Source organism: Sinohyriopsis cumingii, chromosome 7, assembly GCF_028554795.1.
Source record: "Sinohyriopsis cumingii isolate HCF-2022 chromosome 7, ASM2855479v2, whole genome shotgun sequence".
Classification (NCBI taxonomy): Eukaryota; Metazoa; Mollusca; class Bivalvia; order Unionida; family Unionidae; genus Sinohyriopsis; species Sinohyriopsis cumingii.
The window spans coordinates 90469507-90487341 of NC_142967.1; the positions used below are offsets into that span (position 1 = coordinate 90469507).

Sequence of the window (17835 nt, forward strand, 5' to 3'; positions counted from 1 at the left end):
TAGTAATAGGACAGCACATTATGACTAACACCCTGATGGCTTTTTCCAGCCTTGATTTAGTGCAGCTAGATGCCTTTCTCTGCTTATCATTTTAGTCTCATTACTCTGGCTGCATGCTCATTGACTTTTGGTTGATCACTGCTGTTTGGAAGCAGTATCAAGTATGCAGGGAAGTAGGCAACACAGTTGCTGCCCCTGCAGCTGTCCTTCCCCTGTGATCCATCTTTTCACTAATTCAGTATACCCAATGTGCCACAGGGGAGATGACTGTAGACAAAGGGTATAGATGAATGTATACCACTCAACAGCAGCATTCTTGACCACAGCTCATTTGCAGACAGAAATATGTTCATCAGTCTTCCAGATCATTTAAGTAGTAGTGTATTTTGATTGCAGGTGGAGAGTAGTAGATTAGTCCTAAATATTAGTAACAAAACTAGTAAACCGATCCCAATTTGTGCAGTGCAGAACCAAAACATATAAAATGCTAATTGCAAACTAAATTACACTCCAATACTTAAATTGATAACAATATACAAAACACATGAAATAATTCTCCATTTTGTTCTAGGTTATTTTGTTTAAATATGTTATTATCCTATATGTGTGACCGGCACATATTCAGGTTTTAGTATTATCTATAATGTGTTCAACAAACATTTCTAACTGAAGACTTTTAACATTTTGTATTGTTATAAAGTGTGGCATATTCTTCTGTTTTCATGATTTTTTTATTTCCAGTAAGTAATATTGTTTTAAATGAATGTTATTCATTAATATCATTGTAAGCAATCTATTGTATAAATAAAAAACTGTTTGCACAATTTTTTTTACAAAAAATTGATCATGTAGAGACTATATCCATTGATAAGTAAATCTTTCCTCTACTGTACGAGTCTTCTTTCTCTTATAATTGCATAACTAAATTTGTGTATGAAAACATCAATGCATAAATCAAAACTTTTAAAATGATGTCAAAAATCTACAAGCATGAATAAATAATTTGGAGGAAGAAATGTGTCCATAAACAAACAGTGTCTGAAAACATACAGAAAATATGGTACATCATGTGACTTACTGGTGGGGTGTAAGTCTCATCGTGACTAACATTACACAGCTAGTTTAAAAAATGGCATACAGCCTTGTCTTCCAACATTAAAATGAAACATCTAATTTATGATCCAAATATATGAAATTATTTTATCATTTTTAACTTGAGTTAGTATGTGGTTTATTATCAGTACTAATTATCTCTTTTAAAAAAAAAGTATTTTAATTGAACAATTCTTATGAATATGTTGTTTGGCAGGATTTTTGTTTTTTGTCAAAGGCAGGATGCTGTTACAGCTAGCACACAATTTGAAAACCAAAGCCAACAATGGCAGTGAAGAAATTCACAGCAAATTATGAAATTTTGGCCAAATGAGTTAGCATGGTGCCTACAAAGGTTTATATGGTAATAAATTTTGTTAAATGTTAGTTTAGCAGGGTGTATATAATGTTGTGAATATCTGGAATACGACACACCCATCACCTTCAGCTCACCCCAGTAAATTAAAATGTAACTAGTATTACTCTATACATAGACAGTTTGCTTTATACCTTAATTGTAACATGACAGCCCAGTAAACTACAATGTAACCACTAGTACTGTATACATACACAGTTTGCTTTATGCCTTAATTAAAACATGACAGCCCAGTAAACTACAATGTAACCACTAGTACTGTATACATAAACAGTTTGCTTTATGCATTAATTGTAACATGACAGCCCAGTAAACTACAATGTAACCACTAGTACTGTATACATACACAGTTTGCTTTATGCCTTAATTATAACATGACAGCCCAGTAAACTACAATGTAACCACTAGTACTGTATACATACACAGTTTGCTTTATGCCTTAATTATAACATGACAGCCCAGTAAACTACAATGTAACCACTAGTACTGTATACATACACAGTTTGCTTTATGCCTTAATTATAACATGACAGCCCAGTAAACTACAATGTAACCACTAGTACTGTGTACATACACAGTTTGCTTCATACCTTTGTTATAACATGAGTTATTAGTTTGAGCTTCTCAAGTCCTCTGGCATTTGCACATAGCAAGCCATCTATGGTCCTCATTCATACATGATGAACTATGAAACGAATGAATTGCATACAGAAAGTGCCATGAAAAATTACAATTGGTTCTTTTTTTTTATTCAGATGAATGTCCAGAGCATGTTAGAATGTAGATAATATTCCAGTGTTTACATATTTAAAGATGTTAGTGGTGGTTTTTTCCCAGCTCTTTGGTGGAAGCTGAACATAAGGATCAGTTTGGTGTAATGTCCAAATTTATGTCCACACTTTAGAGTAACGGCATTATTAAAGCTATTTACTTTCCTTTGATCTCGATGCCAATTTGTCCCACCTTTTTGGCTTGGAATATCACTTTGGGGTGGAATCAACATGAAGGTTATTGCCACTTTCTTTTATTGTTGCAAGTATCCATTATTGGTAAAATTTGCAACAGTAAAACCACCACTGACTCAGTCAAGTTTTCCAATAAATAACTGTTATTCCCTAGCTTAAACATCACATGTACTATTCCTACATGTGAATTTAGCTTACATCACTAAATTGCATGCAAGCTAACTAGAACTGTCTCTGTCATGTAAGAATCTTTGTTCATATATTAAGTGTAATTTCATTTCGTTTCATAAGAAGACAGAATCCATCAAAAAACAAAAAAACACCAGTGCTTCCACTGCATCTAAAATCCTGCTCAAACCGGTACTGAAGAAAGCCATGGAGACTGAGGAGGTTGAGAAACTGTACATCTACAAGGACAATCTTGACGGTAAATCATGTTCGATAGTGGTGTTTAATGCAATCCATCCACCTTGACTGTTCATACAACACAGTGATGAAAACAAGTTATATGGTTATTGGTTCATTTGGTCATAAGGTCAAGTGAACTTACAGTACGTCCTTGCTATCTCTTGTTTTGTATGAAAATCACAAGACCAATTGTAATGTGGCAAAGGAGCATTCAGGCATGAAGACCTTTTGATGTTCTTGTGAATGATGACAATCTGCCGTCAGATATAGTCACTGTTACTAAAAGTAGACAAACCTCTAAATGGCTTCTCATTTCAAAAACCTTTAAACAGAATTTGGTCAAATTGTCAAGAAATCATATAGGATTGATGGCCTTTAAAGTTGGTATGGAGGATACAGATAATAGTGAAATTTCAAGTAAAATTTTTTAATCACTATCAAAGAATTTGAAGTAATGTTGACAGCACCCTCCTAAGTCATATTCCTTTGCAAACTGCATAATTATGTATTTATTGTGTAGATAGATGTCATACAGATGAGCTATCTCAGGTCCATTTGGTTTTTGTTTAGTTACCTAATTTGGCATGAGACAAATGTCTGTAGGAAATTTATGGAGCAGAATACTTCAAGGTAAGTATTCTACCGTAGTAAAAGTCATACAGGTCATATAGGCATCCAGCAGTGATATTTTCATTGATGGGTGGCATTTTTTTAGAATTTGATTATACATACCTTTAAATGACAATTATTCACTTTATTGGGATCCTCGTATATCCATATTCCTTTGGAAGGTCATTATTTACATGCCTTGAGAAGTACGTGCAGCAAAATCAATGTTAAAGTAAGTGGACATTTTTGGATGAGATCGTCATAAAGGTGTGATCCAGTACAAATCGGATTGACTGTCATGTGCTGTGATTTCACAATGAATGATATGCATGTTGATAAACAAAATTGTACAACCCTGTATTGTGACAGACACTGCATGCTCTTTTCTTGACCCAGTTTAGTACATGGCCACCATTGTAAAAGTCCATAGTGATTGATTATTTTTGTCTGGAAGTCACTTGATTACAGTTCAGGTGCAGATCATTCAGTAATCAGGATTGAATGGTTAGAGCATCCACCTTGGATACAGAAGGTCACAGCTTGATCCCTGGCTAAGTCATACCAAAGACTTATAAAAATGGAACTAGCAGCTGCCTCACTTGGTGCTCAGCATTAATAGCTATTGTTAGGACTGATCGGCCTGGTGTCAGGATAATGTGACTGGAAGGGTCAAAATGCTACATGTCTGCTGCATGATGCCCCAGTCCTAGACATTTCTATAAACTGCCACACTGCAGACAGTGTAGCAATATGACTAAAATTGTTAAAGCTATGTTTAAAATCTAAATCACGCACACACACACACCTGTCACTGATGTGTAACTTACCCTTTCTGCAATGGACGAAATAAAGACATGTCTGAGCCAGATGTATCATCCGCCTATTTTAGAATGCTCCAGCACAAGAACTTTGACTCAGTGTGAGTTGAGTCATAGGCCTGTGTACAATAGCATCTCTTCAGTTTTTTCATACAAAGCCATAGCATCAGGATGTGGAAGAAAATTGATCCATATTTAAGTGGATTCAGAGTATTGTTATTGTTGTTGTTGTAGGGTTTAATGACATTTTTCAGCACACGATAGGCTATACATGGCGGCCAGTATTAATGGTGGAGGAAGAACCCAGAAAACACCTGGAAAGAACCACCGACCCACAAGAAGCTACTGGCAAGCTTTCTCACATACCCACATTGGCTGAATCCGAGACTCAAACCCACACAGACAGGTGAGATGACAGTGATCCGTAACGGAGAGCACTTTAGACCACTCTGCCACTTGGGGCCCCGATTCAGAGTGTAAGAAAAACCCCAGACTTTTATGAGGTCAAACTTGTAGGCCAATAAATACAGTATATACCATTTTAAAAAGCTGAAAACATTTTTACAAAGTGTTATATTTTAATTGAAAATTCTCATGTAAAAATATCAGAAGTAAGTCAACTTAAACACATACTTTACTTCCTTTTTAAAACTTACAGTGCAATTTTACTAACTGAATTTTTTTTTATACCTTCTATATGTAAGTGTATGAATTGAGGGGAATTTTAAGCCTTTAAGATGGTGAAAAATATGATATTGGAGAGCAAGCAGTGCAGATCCTTGCTGGGAGTTCGACCACACTGTTCATTTTGTTTCATTATTTTTAATCTATAATAAATTCTAATGCAAAAGTAATAGAGATTCTATGTTTATTTTAGTCCACTTCCAAGAATGCAGTAAAATTTCTTAATATCATGCACACATATTTATATTTTTAAAAACTTCAAAAAATTTGGGTTAATTGATACTATTTATTATCAAAAATGTGTTCCAAGTAATTCTATTTTTATTGACTTGATCAGTGGACATAATATTAGTGAAATTAGTCTTGAACATATTTCTTGTTGTTCCAAATAATCATTCATGGATAAGAGAATAAAATACCACTGCAAAAAAACAAACCTGTAACTGCCTTTATAGTTGGAATATTAATTGGCATCCATTTTGGTGCAGCAAGCGGATGCTCCTGTTCTATGGACAGACATATATTTGTAACTAAATGTTGCCCAAAATTTAAATCCCATTTCAGATCCAAATAATGACTAGGTAAAGCTTCATCTGGGTATTGAATCACTGCCCCTCTGACCTTGGTATGCACTGAACTCTATCAGCTGTGAAGTTCTCAAGTGTCATTTTAGCTCAAAAACAAAGTCTTCATCATCATCAATATCCAAGTCAAAAGTACCAATTAAGTAGTTATCTGCTCAGTTCATTTCGATGTGGTTAAAATCTTGATCCACCTTGCCTAAAATAATTTCCCTTCCACAACATTTTCTACCATCAAAATTAGCATCCACATCACTTGCCATTTCAGTACTGTCTACCATGTTGATCTCTGCATGTTGCAACTAGTGTTTGAAATCAAATTTTTCAAATAACTAGTTTTTATCAACTCCATTCATTTATGTCGAGTAAAAATAACAATTCCCACTGCCTACAATGTCTTATTGTTATGAAGCTGTGTATTGGCAATTAAACATGACCTTCTCCTTTTACCTTTGGTCCTTAACAAACTAGAATCAAAGTATTTTGTCTTCGGGTTCAATAGTTGCAGTACAGACATTGATCCAGTCCAGTGCTGTAAAACATAAGTTGAGTGGCTGGGCTACAAGATTAGTAATTTTTAACTTTGTACACCCTTAAAGTTCATCAGTTTCCCTTGTTACTGACAAATTCAGGTACATCATAGTGACAAGTTAACATATTAAATGTAGTTTTTTGTCATGTCCTAGAAAAGACTGAAAAGATGCTATTCCTCAAGTGTCTATGACCTGACTCACAGTGGGTGAATCAACATGTTCTAGTGTCTAAAATGATAAGATGGTAATATCTGGCAAGGATGAGGTTTTTTTTTCATTGTAAAAAGGGTAAGCTACACAAAATTGACAGGTAATTATTTTAGAATTAAAATTATTTTTACCCCCCCCCCCACCATTTTACTACCACTTCGTGAAATAGAATCCGTGGCCGTACTCATCTTATAACAAGAAATGTATTATTATGAAGGGCCTTGTGGTGAGGGAGAGCTGTATCTGTCTTCTGACTCGGTTGCTGTGTCCAGCTGAAACGTGGATTTGATATTATCTGCCTAAACTTTGTACCCTGATATGCCACATATGGTTGTGGGTATAGTTCTCATATGGAACCACAATGGCTCCGTGGGTAGTGTACATGGATCATGATCAAAATGGTGCTGGTTCAAATCTCACAATCAGATCAGCCTTTGTCAGCTACTGTGGTGTGTCCTTGAGTAAGTCACTTTACTCCAATTGCATCCACATTCAGTAGCTGACTTGAATTGCTGTGCCATAAAGCACCATACCAAATAGCTCTCAAAAGTTGAACTGGTTTGGGGGCATCACCATCTTTCCGTGAAAAAGAATAGGGAATTTGATTAAAACAAATCTATATAGGAAAATCTGTTAAAGGAGAAGCATGGGCAAGTGCAAGTTACCAGGTAGAACAATAGTAACAAAAGAAAAATTGAGGTTTTATAATAAAACACAGATTAAATTAAAAAATATGTATAATTAACTTAAGAGGAGGATGTATCATGGTGCTGGCAAAGTTCCAGGCAGAAGACCTTGTTCACCCACCTTATTAATACTTTTTGCGCTGAAAATATTACATATTATAAATAAACAGCAGATTTCTTTCTTCAAGAAGGAAGTTGACTTTTTTAGTAAATTTGTAATATGCATCTTATCATACATATTGTATAGCCCGGAATGCTGTATTATCATGGTACTTAACATTCTTATTGGTACGTATTAAAACTTTTGCTATTGCTGTATACTTATAATATGTAAAGTTTCTATGACTTTCCCTCTTTCTATTCCTGTAAAAAAAATTGTCAATTGAAGCGCATAAATGTAAATAAAACAGCTTATAGTGGCTGACCCAGGTTAAGATGCCATGAGGGAACAGCTCTATATTATCGCAGTATTTGCCAAACTTAGGTATGGTAGCACATACGTATTATAATAAACATAAAATACAACTTACCTACGAGAAGGAATGTCCACGCTTTTACTGGCAAAATATTTCCATAATAAACAAAAGGATCCAATGATCAAATCAAACACACAAATGTAATTGAAGTGGAAATCCATGAATAACAACATTACAAATTAAAAACAGCTATTATTTAACTTCATATGAATTTTAAATACAATGTGGGCAAAGAAATATAAATATTTATGAAATTATTATTAATATCAACATTATTTATATTATTATTGAAATATTACTGATTTCAAGAAAGTTTAACTGTTATTCTTATTTACATATGAGAAGTATGATTATAAGAAACATTTTGTCAATTTTAGTCCATATTGGCTACCACAGAATGAAATTGCAACCTAAACCTTGTAAGGACACGTGTTACCATCAGTATATGACCTATAATCATCAAACATAATATGATACACTGAATATATTTCGTAATCAAAGCCAATGCCCATATAACAAGTTTGACTGGAGTTTTATATATCATGATCAATTGAATTGCGTGCGCTTTGCAAAAAAGTGATGTTATTCTTTTTCAATGCAGACTTGTAAGAAATTTTGACATTTTAGAGTAAATTATGCTATAAGATATTTGTGTCCTTACTGGCTACAGCTTTACATCTGTAAACAACCACTAGACATCACATGTCCAGAATTAATTGGACACTCCCATTTGATGTGATAATATAGAGCCGCCAATAATACAGCATTGGAGCATACTTGTATTTTATGTTCATCGTGTGTTTTTATCTGTTGTGTTTAGGTCAGACTATAAGCAAACTTGATGATTATCGCTGGTATTGTTTGTATGAGTAAGTGTCCTATTAGATCACTGTTTCATGCCATGACCTCCACAATGCAGAATTTGTTATAGTCAACTTTTGATTTCATATGTTTGCAAAAAGTCAAGCATGCACCTTCCTTACTTCATTACTGGCATGTGATCACAACTTGTGATGACCACCAATTGGGTGTGTAACGAAAGAGACTGAACATTTGTGGTTCTCTTTGCTGCAGATTGTGTGACATGCAATCTTATTTAGTAATCAGAAAAAGCACATCTCTATGGCTGAGACAAATTTGTATCTAATGTAGGATGATTATCTTAGTTTGTCTCCAGCAGAATATGGCGATGACTTGTACAACATTTAATTCAACTTTTATGAAATTTTGAATTGACTAATTCATTTTGGGGTTTAAGGTTAAGAAAGTGACCTGAAATCGGACCTTACAGAAAGTTTACAACGGTCTGGATTTTATGTCAAGTACATTATCAAGTTGAGAAATATTATGAAAGTATTTTTTATCCATTCAGCTTTACTTTTTTAAAGTTTTAAATCATATTTTAATTGTCTTCAGAGTTCTCTGCGACACCAAAATCCATGTAAAAGTATGCATACTTTTCTTGTTAGTGCCTAATGATCATATTGATCAAAAGACTAATTCAGGGAATAGGACATTCCCATAGGCCAAAAAAACAATGGAACATAATTAGCTTGATGCACACAGTATTGCAGCTGTGGAAGAAATAACGCAATGGCAACCCTAGGAACACTGAACTTGAAAAGTTCACCATAATCGACATAATCACATTGAGACAATGGGCCATGGACTTTTAAAACCAGAAACTAATGAATTTATTGATGGTGATGGTGGAAGGCCAGAACTTATGGATTTATATCCAAAACCTGCTATGGAGAAAACTTTTTTACAGTTTGTTTTAAGAGAAGTGAATGCAGTATTATGCTTAAAGAGGAAATGGAATATAATATGGTCACCAGAGTAGTCTGTTATTGTTGTCTCATCCCCAAAAAAATTATAATTATCATTGTTATCATACGCCTTGATTTTTCTTTCAATTTGTCATAATTCTAAATATTATACAATGAATGAACTTAGCAATCGATGACATATATTTGTGACATAACAGTATACTTGTTATGTTCTAAACTATTACAAGGGAAAAAAAAAGTATCATTATTGGGATTGCAGATTTTAGTGGTGGGTCTGCAACTTTTTTCATTTAATCATTCCTGGACTGCAACTTTCAAAATCCCATGTAAAACCCTGAGTATTAAAGGAAAGCATAAAAATCATGTCAATCATTGTTCATTATAAGTATTTTATCATACATTTTATATTAAAGAGAACTCTTTTTATTCATTAATTTTCCAATTTTGATAGTTTTGCCTACAAAAATTGTAGTTTTGTTCATGCTTAAATGGTTTTAGGTTGAGGAAAACTGGTCCATTTGTCTTCATGGATGAATATTTGGCTGGGCTGTTTAATTTGTAATTTGTAGCAGCCACAATTTTTTATGATTTTTTAAAATTCCATTTGAAAAGTTGAATTCACAGAATTTTTCCCAAAACTTAATAATATTTGCACTACAGATGATGACTATGAAGACATTATGCCTAAGAAGGACCGAATCAGCACATTTTTCAAAAAGTTCCAAGCCTGGGGCCCATGCTTGTTTGGTCCAGCACCAGAGAGTGAGACAGAAGAGGAAACGGAGGAGGAGTTTGACATGAAGACCATGGATGAGATCATAAGTCAAATGCCACCACCAACACTTGAGCGTAAGTTTTTAATACAGTTGAAAAGGAAACTTTCTACAGTTTAACTTGAATAAATTTTCTGATTTGGTTTGCAGTTGTTATTTTGTACACAAGAACTGCATTCATGGTTCAATAAAAATCGCATGGTCAGTTAGTTTGGTCTGAGTATCAAAATTGGTTGTATTCATAGCATATACTTGTGCCTTCTCTTGTTGATATTTACTGTTAATGTAAAAAGTTTGGTAATTGAATTGGTCACCAGAACATTTGCTCACTTGTACATTGGCATGGGTTGTTTCATGTAAGCATGCATATTACTGAGGAAGACCATCCTAACACATCATGAAAACTGTTTGTCTTGGGGTTTGTTTTGTTTTGGGTTTTCATCCGTACTCAACATTATTTGAGGAAACAATTTGTCCTACTTTATCAGATTATGCATTTGTGTGTTGAATACATTACCTGATATTGGACAGTTCCTGTGGCCTAGTAGTTAGAGCATCCTCTTCGGATACGGGAGGTCATGGGTTCGATCCTCTGTAGAGTCATACCAAAGATTTACAAAAATGGTACTAAGAGCTGCCTCACTTGGTGCTCAGCATTAAGAGGTTAGTGTTAGGACTGGTCAGCCTGGTGTCAGGATAATGTGACTGGATGGGACATCATGCTACATGTCTGTGGCATGATGCCCCAGTGCTAACCTAATATTACTATAAAATGCCACACTGCAGACATCAAAGCAATATGACTGAATAATCATTAAAACTATGTTAAAAATCCAGATCACACACACACACATTGCTTGATAACATTAACATTAGGCAAATGGCCTCTGCTACCTATGAATCCAGTCCGGTGCCACAAAAAAATTCTCTCTCCCTCTATGTATGTATATATATATATACATACATATATATAAATTCCATTTGAAAAGTTGAATTCACAGAATTTTTCCCAAAACTTAATATATATCTCTGTGTGTGTGTGTGAAGGGAAGTGACTGTTCCATATGTGACCTCTCCATGCCTTTACTAGGTGGCCACCCATATCCCAGATGTTTACCAGTTTAAGCTTTCAAGTTTAAGCTTTCTTTTGACACTGTTAATAGTGCCACAGGAATCCAATTTCTTTTCTAATAGTGTTTAGACCCTACAACAGAGTTGTTGAACAACTTTCAGGGTTCATATATTTTGTGGATACATCATTTTTAAGTTGTAAGTGAATTTATTACTATTTGTGCTGTTTATTTATTGTCCATGTAATATCAGTTGGTAAGACTTACATGTCAGCTCAGTACGCAAGTCTTGCCTAATTGAACTTAATTTGTATCTATCTTGCATGCATGTTGTCTGTGTCTCTTTCTCTCTCTCATGTCAGATATGTCAGGGACATGCGAGAAATGTAAGTGATTTAACGTTACAGAAGATAGCCATGAGATGTGTCTTGCTTGCACAAAATGTTTGTTGTTGCATACAGCAAGTGTTATGGGACACTGTGTTAATGCCAGTGAAAATAGGCATGTGGGAATGTAGTATTACATCTGCTGACTCAAGTCTAGAAGTCATATACCATATGCCTTGCACCTTTCTGGCTGCCAACTAAATGGTTTGACCATCTGGCTGACCTATGTAGGGGTTTAGCAGGTGAGACTCTCATTTTGGAATAGCAAAGGACACATTGGTTGAAAGTTCTAACAGCAACCGTGAACTATGCCCAGCCAATTGCCTGGCCAGGTGAATTGAACAGGTATGCCAGCACAATACAGGTATCCCCCAACTTACATGATTTTGACTTATGCAAATTTTGCATTAACACGATTTCATACATCTTTTTTATTGAATTTGTTTTAGTTAAGACTAAAAAATAGTGACATTATTTGTCATAAACAAAAAAATTAGGATTCATAAACTGCTAAAATGAATGGTATTAAAGTTAGCTGAATTATATATTCTTCGATGAAAATTAAAGGCATTGAAGCCAAAAAGTTTGAATTAAGTGATGTTGAGTTCTGCAACAACATTTGTGAATGTGGCTATCACATAAGTCAGGGGGTTATCAACCTCCCCCAGCCAGACCACATTCCATTAAGAATGTGGTACTGCCAGCTTTGCATGCATTCCTGGTAGCTGGGTGCCACACCATGCATGTTGAGACAACAGCAACATCTCAGCTGTGTGGCATGTTATGTTCTGGGATGTAGGGCATATTGAAGACAACCTCCCTGAACACTCTGATGCAATTGTGGAATGGACAGAAGTTGTCTTTAAGATAGCAGTATAAGAAATATATGGCATTTTGCCATCTTCCGAATGTCGTCATCAAGCATTTAATGCGTACTTCCTCCCTACATGGCTTAGCATTGGTGGCTATTTCTCATTAACTGAGAAGGCAGGGAGCGACCAAATGTTTGAATCATTGTAATAACTCTGCCAATGTAGCCAGTGTGGTAGTTCACCAGTAGGTGCCCTAAAGACTAGCAGAAATTTTGATTTGATAAGAAAATAATGGTATTTTATCACATAGTAGGTATAGTTTTCCTATAGTATGTGCAGTTTCATATTTTTTATATTACCACATGTTAAAATATCACAGTATATGATTCTGATTGGTCCAAATAAGCCCTTGAATAAGCCCTTTACTGATTGGCTGTAATTGTGGGAAAACTTTTAATCCTGTTTTGGAACTTTTTGTTTTTAATGAACATTATTGACAACCATTTCTTTAATCAACTCGCAAAAGGGAATTGAGGGGAAAATGGTCTTGTCTGTTTTAATATGGCTAATTTACCCCCACAGGGGTTATGTAATGTATAACATACCATAACATGAAAAATGGCTAAAACCACAAGATAAAAACAATAACAACAACAAATAAAACTATGGGTATTGTGTGTTTGGGGTCAGGGTTGAGGGAGGCGGTTTATCTGTAGCATAGGATCCACCCTATATACGAGCTTAGTTTAAATGTGAGCTTACAGAAGTAAATAAACTCACCTCTGTTCACAGAAGAATGTGGACATAAATTGGTCAACATACTGACAGAAGTTTATCCAACCACTGCATATTTACGTGGTAAATATGTGATGCAGTTCCGAGTCAAAATGAACTTTGTTTACATATTCTATAGCTTACTGTTCCATATCAAATACTGAAAATATTTGGTCACAAATACATTACAGTAAATAATGGAATTTCTGCATCCAGTAAACCTTCTTTCACATGAATATTGCAATATCAGTGTAATGTTTATTTGTGAAAGTGATACTTTAAGGTTACATAAACATGGATCGTCAACTGTACGGGTAGTGCATCAGACATGCGACATTACACACATTGGATATTCTGTGTTAAAAATGATTCTGTCTGTGTAAAATGTTCTGTTTTTTTTTCTCTCAGAAGTATGCTTGTTCTTTGATTTATAGTTTATAAGAAGAGCATAATCTACTTGTAATCGTCAATACTAGTTCAACTTTGGTTGGGACTATTTTTGATGCACAACAAATGAAAAGTGCATCATCCATCAGAATGAACGAAATCATTCGTTCTTCTTTCCATCCAAGGCTTGGGCTGCTCCTGAGGCCTAGTGGTTAGAGCATCTGCATTGGAAGCCTGGTGTCAGGATAATGCGTCTGGGTGGGACATGATGCTACATGTCTGCGGCATGATGCCCCAGTGCTAGACATCACTGTACACTGCACTGCCACAGTGCAGACATCGCAGCAATATGACTGAAAAATTGTTAAAGCTACATTAAAAATCCCAATCACACATACACACACCATCCAAGGCTCGCAAAAGGTGGACATTATTCAACTCATTTAATAAATTCAATATTAAATCATTACCCATTTGAGATCCTCTATTTCTGATCTTCATCACTCAACATCACCATTCAGTGACTTTGCCTTCTCGAATGCTTGGTCTCCCTCCCATACTCCTAATTGGTTCAGGTGCCATATCTATTGAGAAGGTTGGAAAGCAAGCTGCACATTAGTTACCACTTAATTCTCCTTGCAAGCCCTCCCTTCTCCCAACATTATCAGGAGTTATATCAGAGAAGAGGGATGATTGTCAGCAACGAGACCACAAAGGTACATCTAGCAGCAGCAGCCAGAGTAGGCAATATGAACCTCTGAAAGTGTAATAGAAGTTGCATGCCTGAAATAAGACCAGATTGTTTTAAAATTTTTGGTTGGGAGTAACCATGAAATTAATAAAATGGGTACTCCACAAAAATGAATACCCAATTAAAAAAAAGTGAATTCACAGTATTGTTGATACTGCAAAGACAGCGAGTTTGAGTAAAGTTGAGTTTTGTGAACCGGAATGATACTTGTTGTCTCCAACCAAAATGTTAAAATATTTAAAACCTTTGGAAAACTTTTATAAAAGTGGGAAATGTGCTAGAGCACACTCTAATGACCATGTTAGTCTAATTTTTTTTCTTCTCTTTTGGCAGCAGCTTTTTCCACAAGATCAGAGATTCCATTTGAAGAACTGCTTGAGAACTATGAAGATATTCCGATTCCACCATTAGATGATTCCATCAACTTGATTCCCAACCTAGGCTCACTAGAAATTACATATACCTGAACAAATGACCAAATAAGCACATGAACTTTTTCTGTGATTTGCAGCCTTAGTCTGTGTAAGGTTTTCTTGCCATCATTTATTTACAAGCATGGGTTTTGGGAGATTTGCTGGGGGATGAAGGTGGTAGGTCGCTGTGTACTCATGAAAATTTTAATTTTGCAATTGTTTTCTCCATTTCCTTAGTTTACACAATATGGTACTTTTAGACGTTTGGGCAGTTTTTTAATCCAGCAATAGCTTGTTTTTGTTGTTGTTGGTATAAATAACAAAAAATGTTTTGTGCTGCCCCTCCACCACTGAAAAATTAATATCCAGAGAAGTAGAGATAACGTTTGCAGATACGCCAGGTAGAAGTTAGCTGAATATTTATATGGAAGCATTATTTCTGAAAACATGTTGAGTTGGTAATATTAGGAAAGAAATAAATCCACATCTCCAAAATCAAGATAAAATTCAAACATTTTCATCCTCAAAAATTTTTGAAGTCATTTTTAAAGTAACTAGGAAGAACAACATTTTATTTTTCATTTATCTTCAGTTGGTTTTTCTTAAGTGTCTGCACAACGTGTGTCATGAGCCTTCTTTTTTCATCTTTTGCATTTTATTCAAAAATGCATGCATCTCACTGTTGGCATTATTTTCATAAGACATGTTGATCATGTGTTACTGTGTCACTCTCAGGTGAAGCAGTTTATTACACACTGCAGAGGAGCATCAGATTGTATCATTAATGCAGTCTGCAGTATATCATAATTTTAAGTTCATAGATTCTATTTACATTTAGACTTTAACCATTATAGCATATAGTGTTACCCTTATCTGTCATTCTTTCACACCTTAGTCAAGTTTTGTATCCAGGTCATTTAGGACACTGTTGGGGAGCATTCATGTTCTATGAGCACATTTATATTTCTTTACAGTATTTATAACAGATACCTGAGCACTGAACAGAACTGAACCTGATCTGCCTGCACATTTGCAACATTACTGGTTCAGTTCTGTTTATTAAGGGGTGTGTGTCATAAATGAATAAATAATGTATTTTTTCCATTATCTTGTTCATGCATTCATATTCATAGTGTATATTAATTACATCATCAGCATGCTGACTGCATTGACATGTCTTGTAAATATGTAATGATTTAAAATGTGTTTAAAAACAATTCATCATCTGTTCTATGAAGTTTTACGAATCTCTTTTTAATTTGACAAACTTGAAAACATAATAAAGATTTACAAATGTCATGACCTGTATATTTTTACTGTGTTCTTTAACAATCTTTTGTGACAGCACTCACCCATGTGATGGAAAAGTTTGCAGACTTTCTCCATGTATTGTTATTTCTGATCAGTTGTTATGTGACAGTTCATTGATGTCATTGTACGTTAAGATGCACTTTAACTGTGGCCTAATATTTATCCACACTTTTCTTTTACAAATTTATGTGATGAAATACAAGCAGCATATTATTTTTCATTTAAAGAACAAAACTTAAGAAAAAATCATGTAACTTACTCGCACAGAGATTATAGAATGCATGTTGTGGTTGACACTGAGAAAAGACAGTTGAGGGAATATGTTGTTTCCTGTGTGGCTGTCCCAGATAGGGAGACAAATAAAGTAACTCCTCCACTGAGATTTTTGTGTCTCTGTGCAGATTCCAGCCTATACTATTTTTATTCTCTCATTAAATGTCTTCCAATTAAAATTACCCTTCAGTTTTACAACACAGTTAAGCAGTTAGCACACAGTATTCATCTATAGATAAATGTGGTCTTACGAAATGTTATTTTATGATAATCATAATAAGTATATAATTTGAATTGTACTACATCAGCCACTCTTGAAATAAACAAAGCAATTTAACAGTTATAATTTTTACGTATTGCACCAAGAGCATTCTGGTTTATATGCCAGTTTTGTGCACATGGCACATGTAAAAAAAAGATTCTATCCTCGAGAAAATAAAAACATTTGATGGTACTATGATATTACATTTAAAAACTGGATTTCATATACAAATATAAAAAAAATAATTTATTTCATTATAAAGAAAACTTCTGAAAAGTAATTTATTGGGAAAACCTTTGACTTTTGAAAAAAGTACTTCCTACAAGTGTTGTGGCAAGCACTTTTACACTGAGACAACTAGACTGAGATAAGTAAGGCTAGCTAATCAGCTAGATTTATTTGTCACATGGGAGAGAAAATGCAATGGAGAGTTATAAAACTTCTTTGAAGCTGTTCTTGCGAAAGACATAATGTAACAACTTGATTGGGATTTTCCTTGGGTTAATGACAACCTAAGCATCTATTGGTAACTTTGCTTTTTATTATCTACTCTTAACTTTAAGTGTGTTTTTGAATATGTAGCCTGTATACATTCTCAGACCGCTCCAGTAGCCTAATGGTTAGAGCATCTGCCTCGGATACGGGAGGTCATGGGGTCGATCCCTGGCCGAGTCATACCAAAGACTTACAAAAATGGTACTAACAGCTGCCTCGCTTGGCGCTCAGCATTAAGAGGTTAGTGTTAGGACTGGTCAGCCTGGTGTCAGGATAATGCGACTGGGTGGGACATCATGCTACATGTCTGCGGCATGATGCCTCAGTGCTAGACATCACTAGAAACTATCAATCTGCAGACATTGTAGCGATATGACTGAAAAATTGTTAAAGCTACGTTAAAAATCCAAATCACACACACACACATACATTCTCAAGAACCAACAAAGAGAACCTGATATGAATGCTGAATGTATACTCCTAACTTGGAATAAGCGCATAACTCTCTTCCTGCTGTTTTGAATATTTGTACTGGCTTGTAAATAAAAATTACAAAGGTGAGTAGAAAGTGTATGTATTAACACATTAACCCCTGCTGACGAGTTTACGTGGCAGGAGGTAGTAGCCTACTGCCAAGCTCTGTAGCGTCAAGGTCTTGTATGATGCACTAAATTGGGTGGTATTATAGAAAGGTAGACAGATGTAGCTCTACAATGATAACAAATAATCTGGAAGTTCTAGTTGCACTACAAAATACAGAGGGAAAAACCTCATTTTTTGGACCCGATTTTTTTGCACCCTAAATTTGCCCGTGGTCGGAATCTGATTTTGTTTCTGGATTTTAGACTTTTTGGTCTCAGATCTAAGGCAGACCAGTATGAACTGCAAACAGACAGATGA

At 35.0% G+C, this 17835-nt stretch overlaps 1 protein-coding gene across 3 annotated transcripts in view; it reads left to right on the forward strand.

Annotated features, from left to right (window-relative positions):
- LOC149795690 (uncharacterized) overlaps positions 1–15893 on the forward strand; it is a 34238-nt gene extending 18345 nt beyond the window's left edge. The window contains exons 4-6 of one of the 3 annotated variants that reach the window (XM_089965563.1): positions 2725–2860; positions 9889–10077; positions 14515–15893. In XM_089965563.1, the coding sequence (XP_089821689.1) occupies positions 2725–2860; positions 9889–10077; positions 14515–14648 (459 nt within the window). In that variant the 3' untranslated portion in view covers positions 14649–15893. The remainder of the gene's footprint in view (positions 1–2724; positions 2861–9888; positions 10078–14514) is intronic. The other 2 variants (XM_089965565.1, XM_089965564.1) reach the window with 2 other exon arrangements.
- Positions 15894–17835: the final 1942 nt, after the last annotated feature.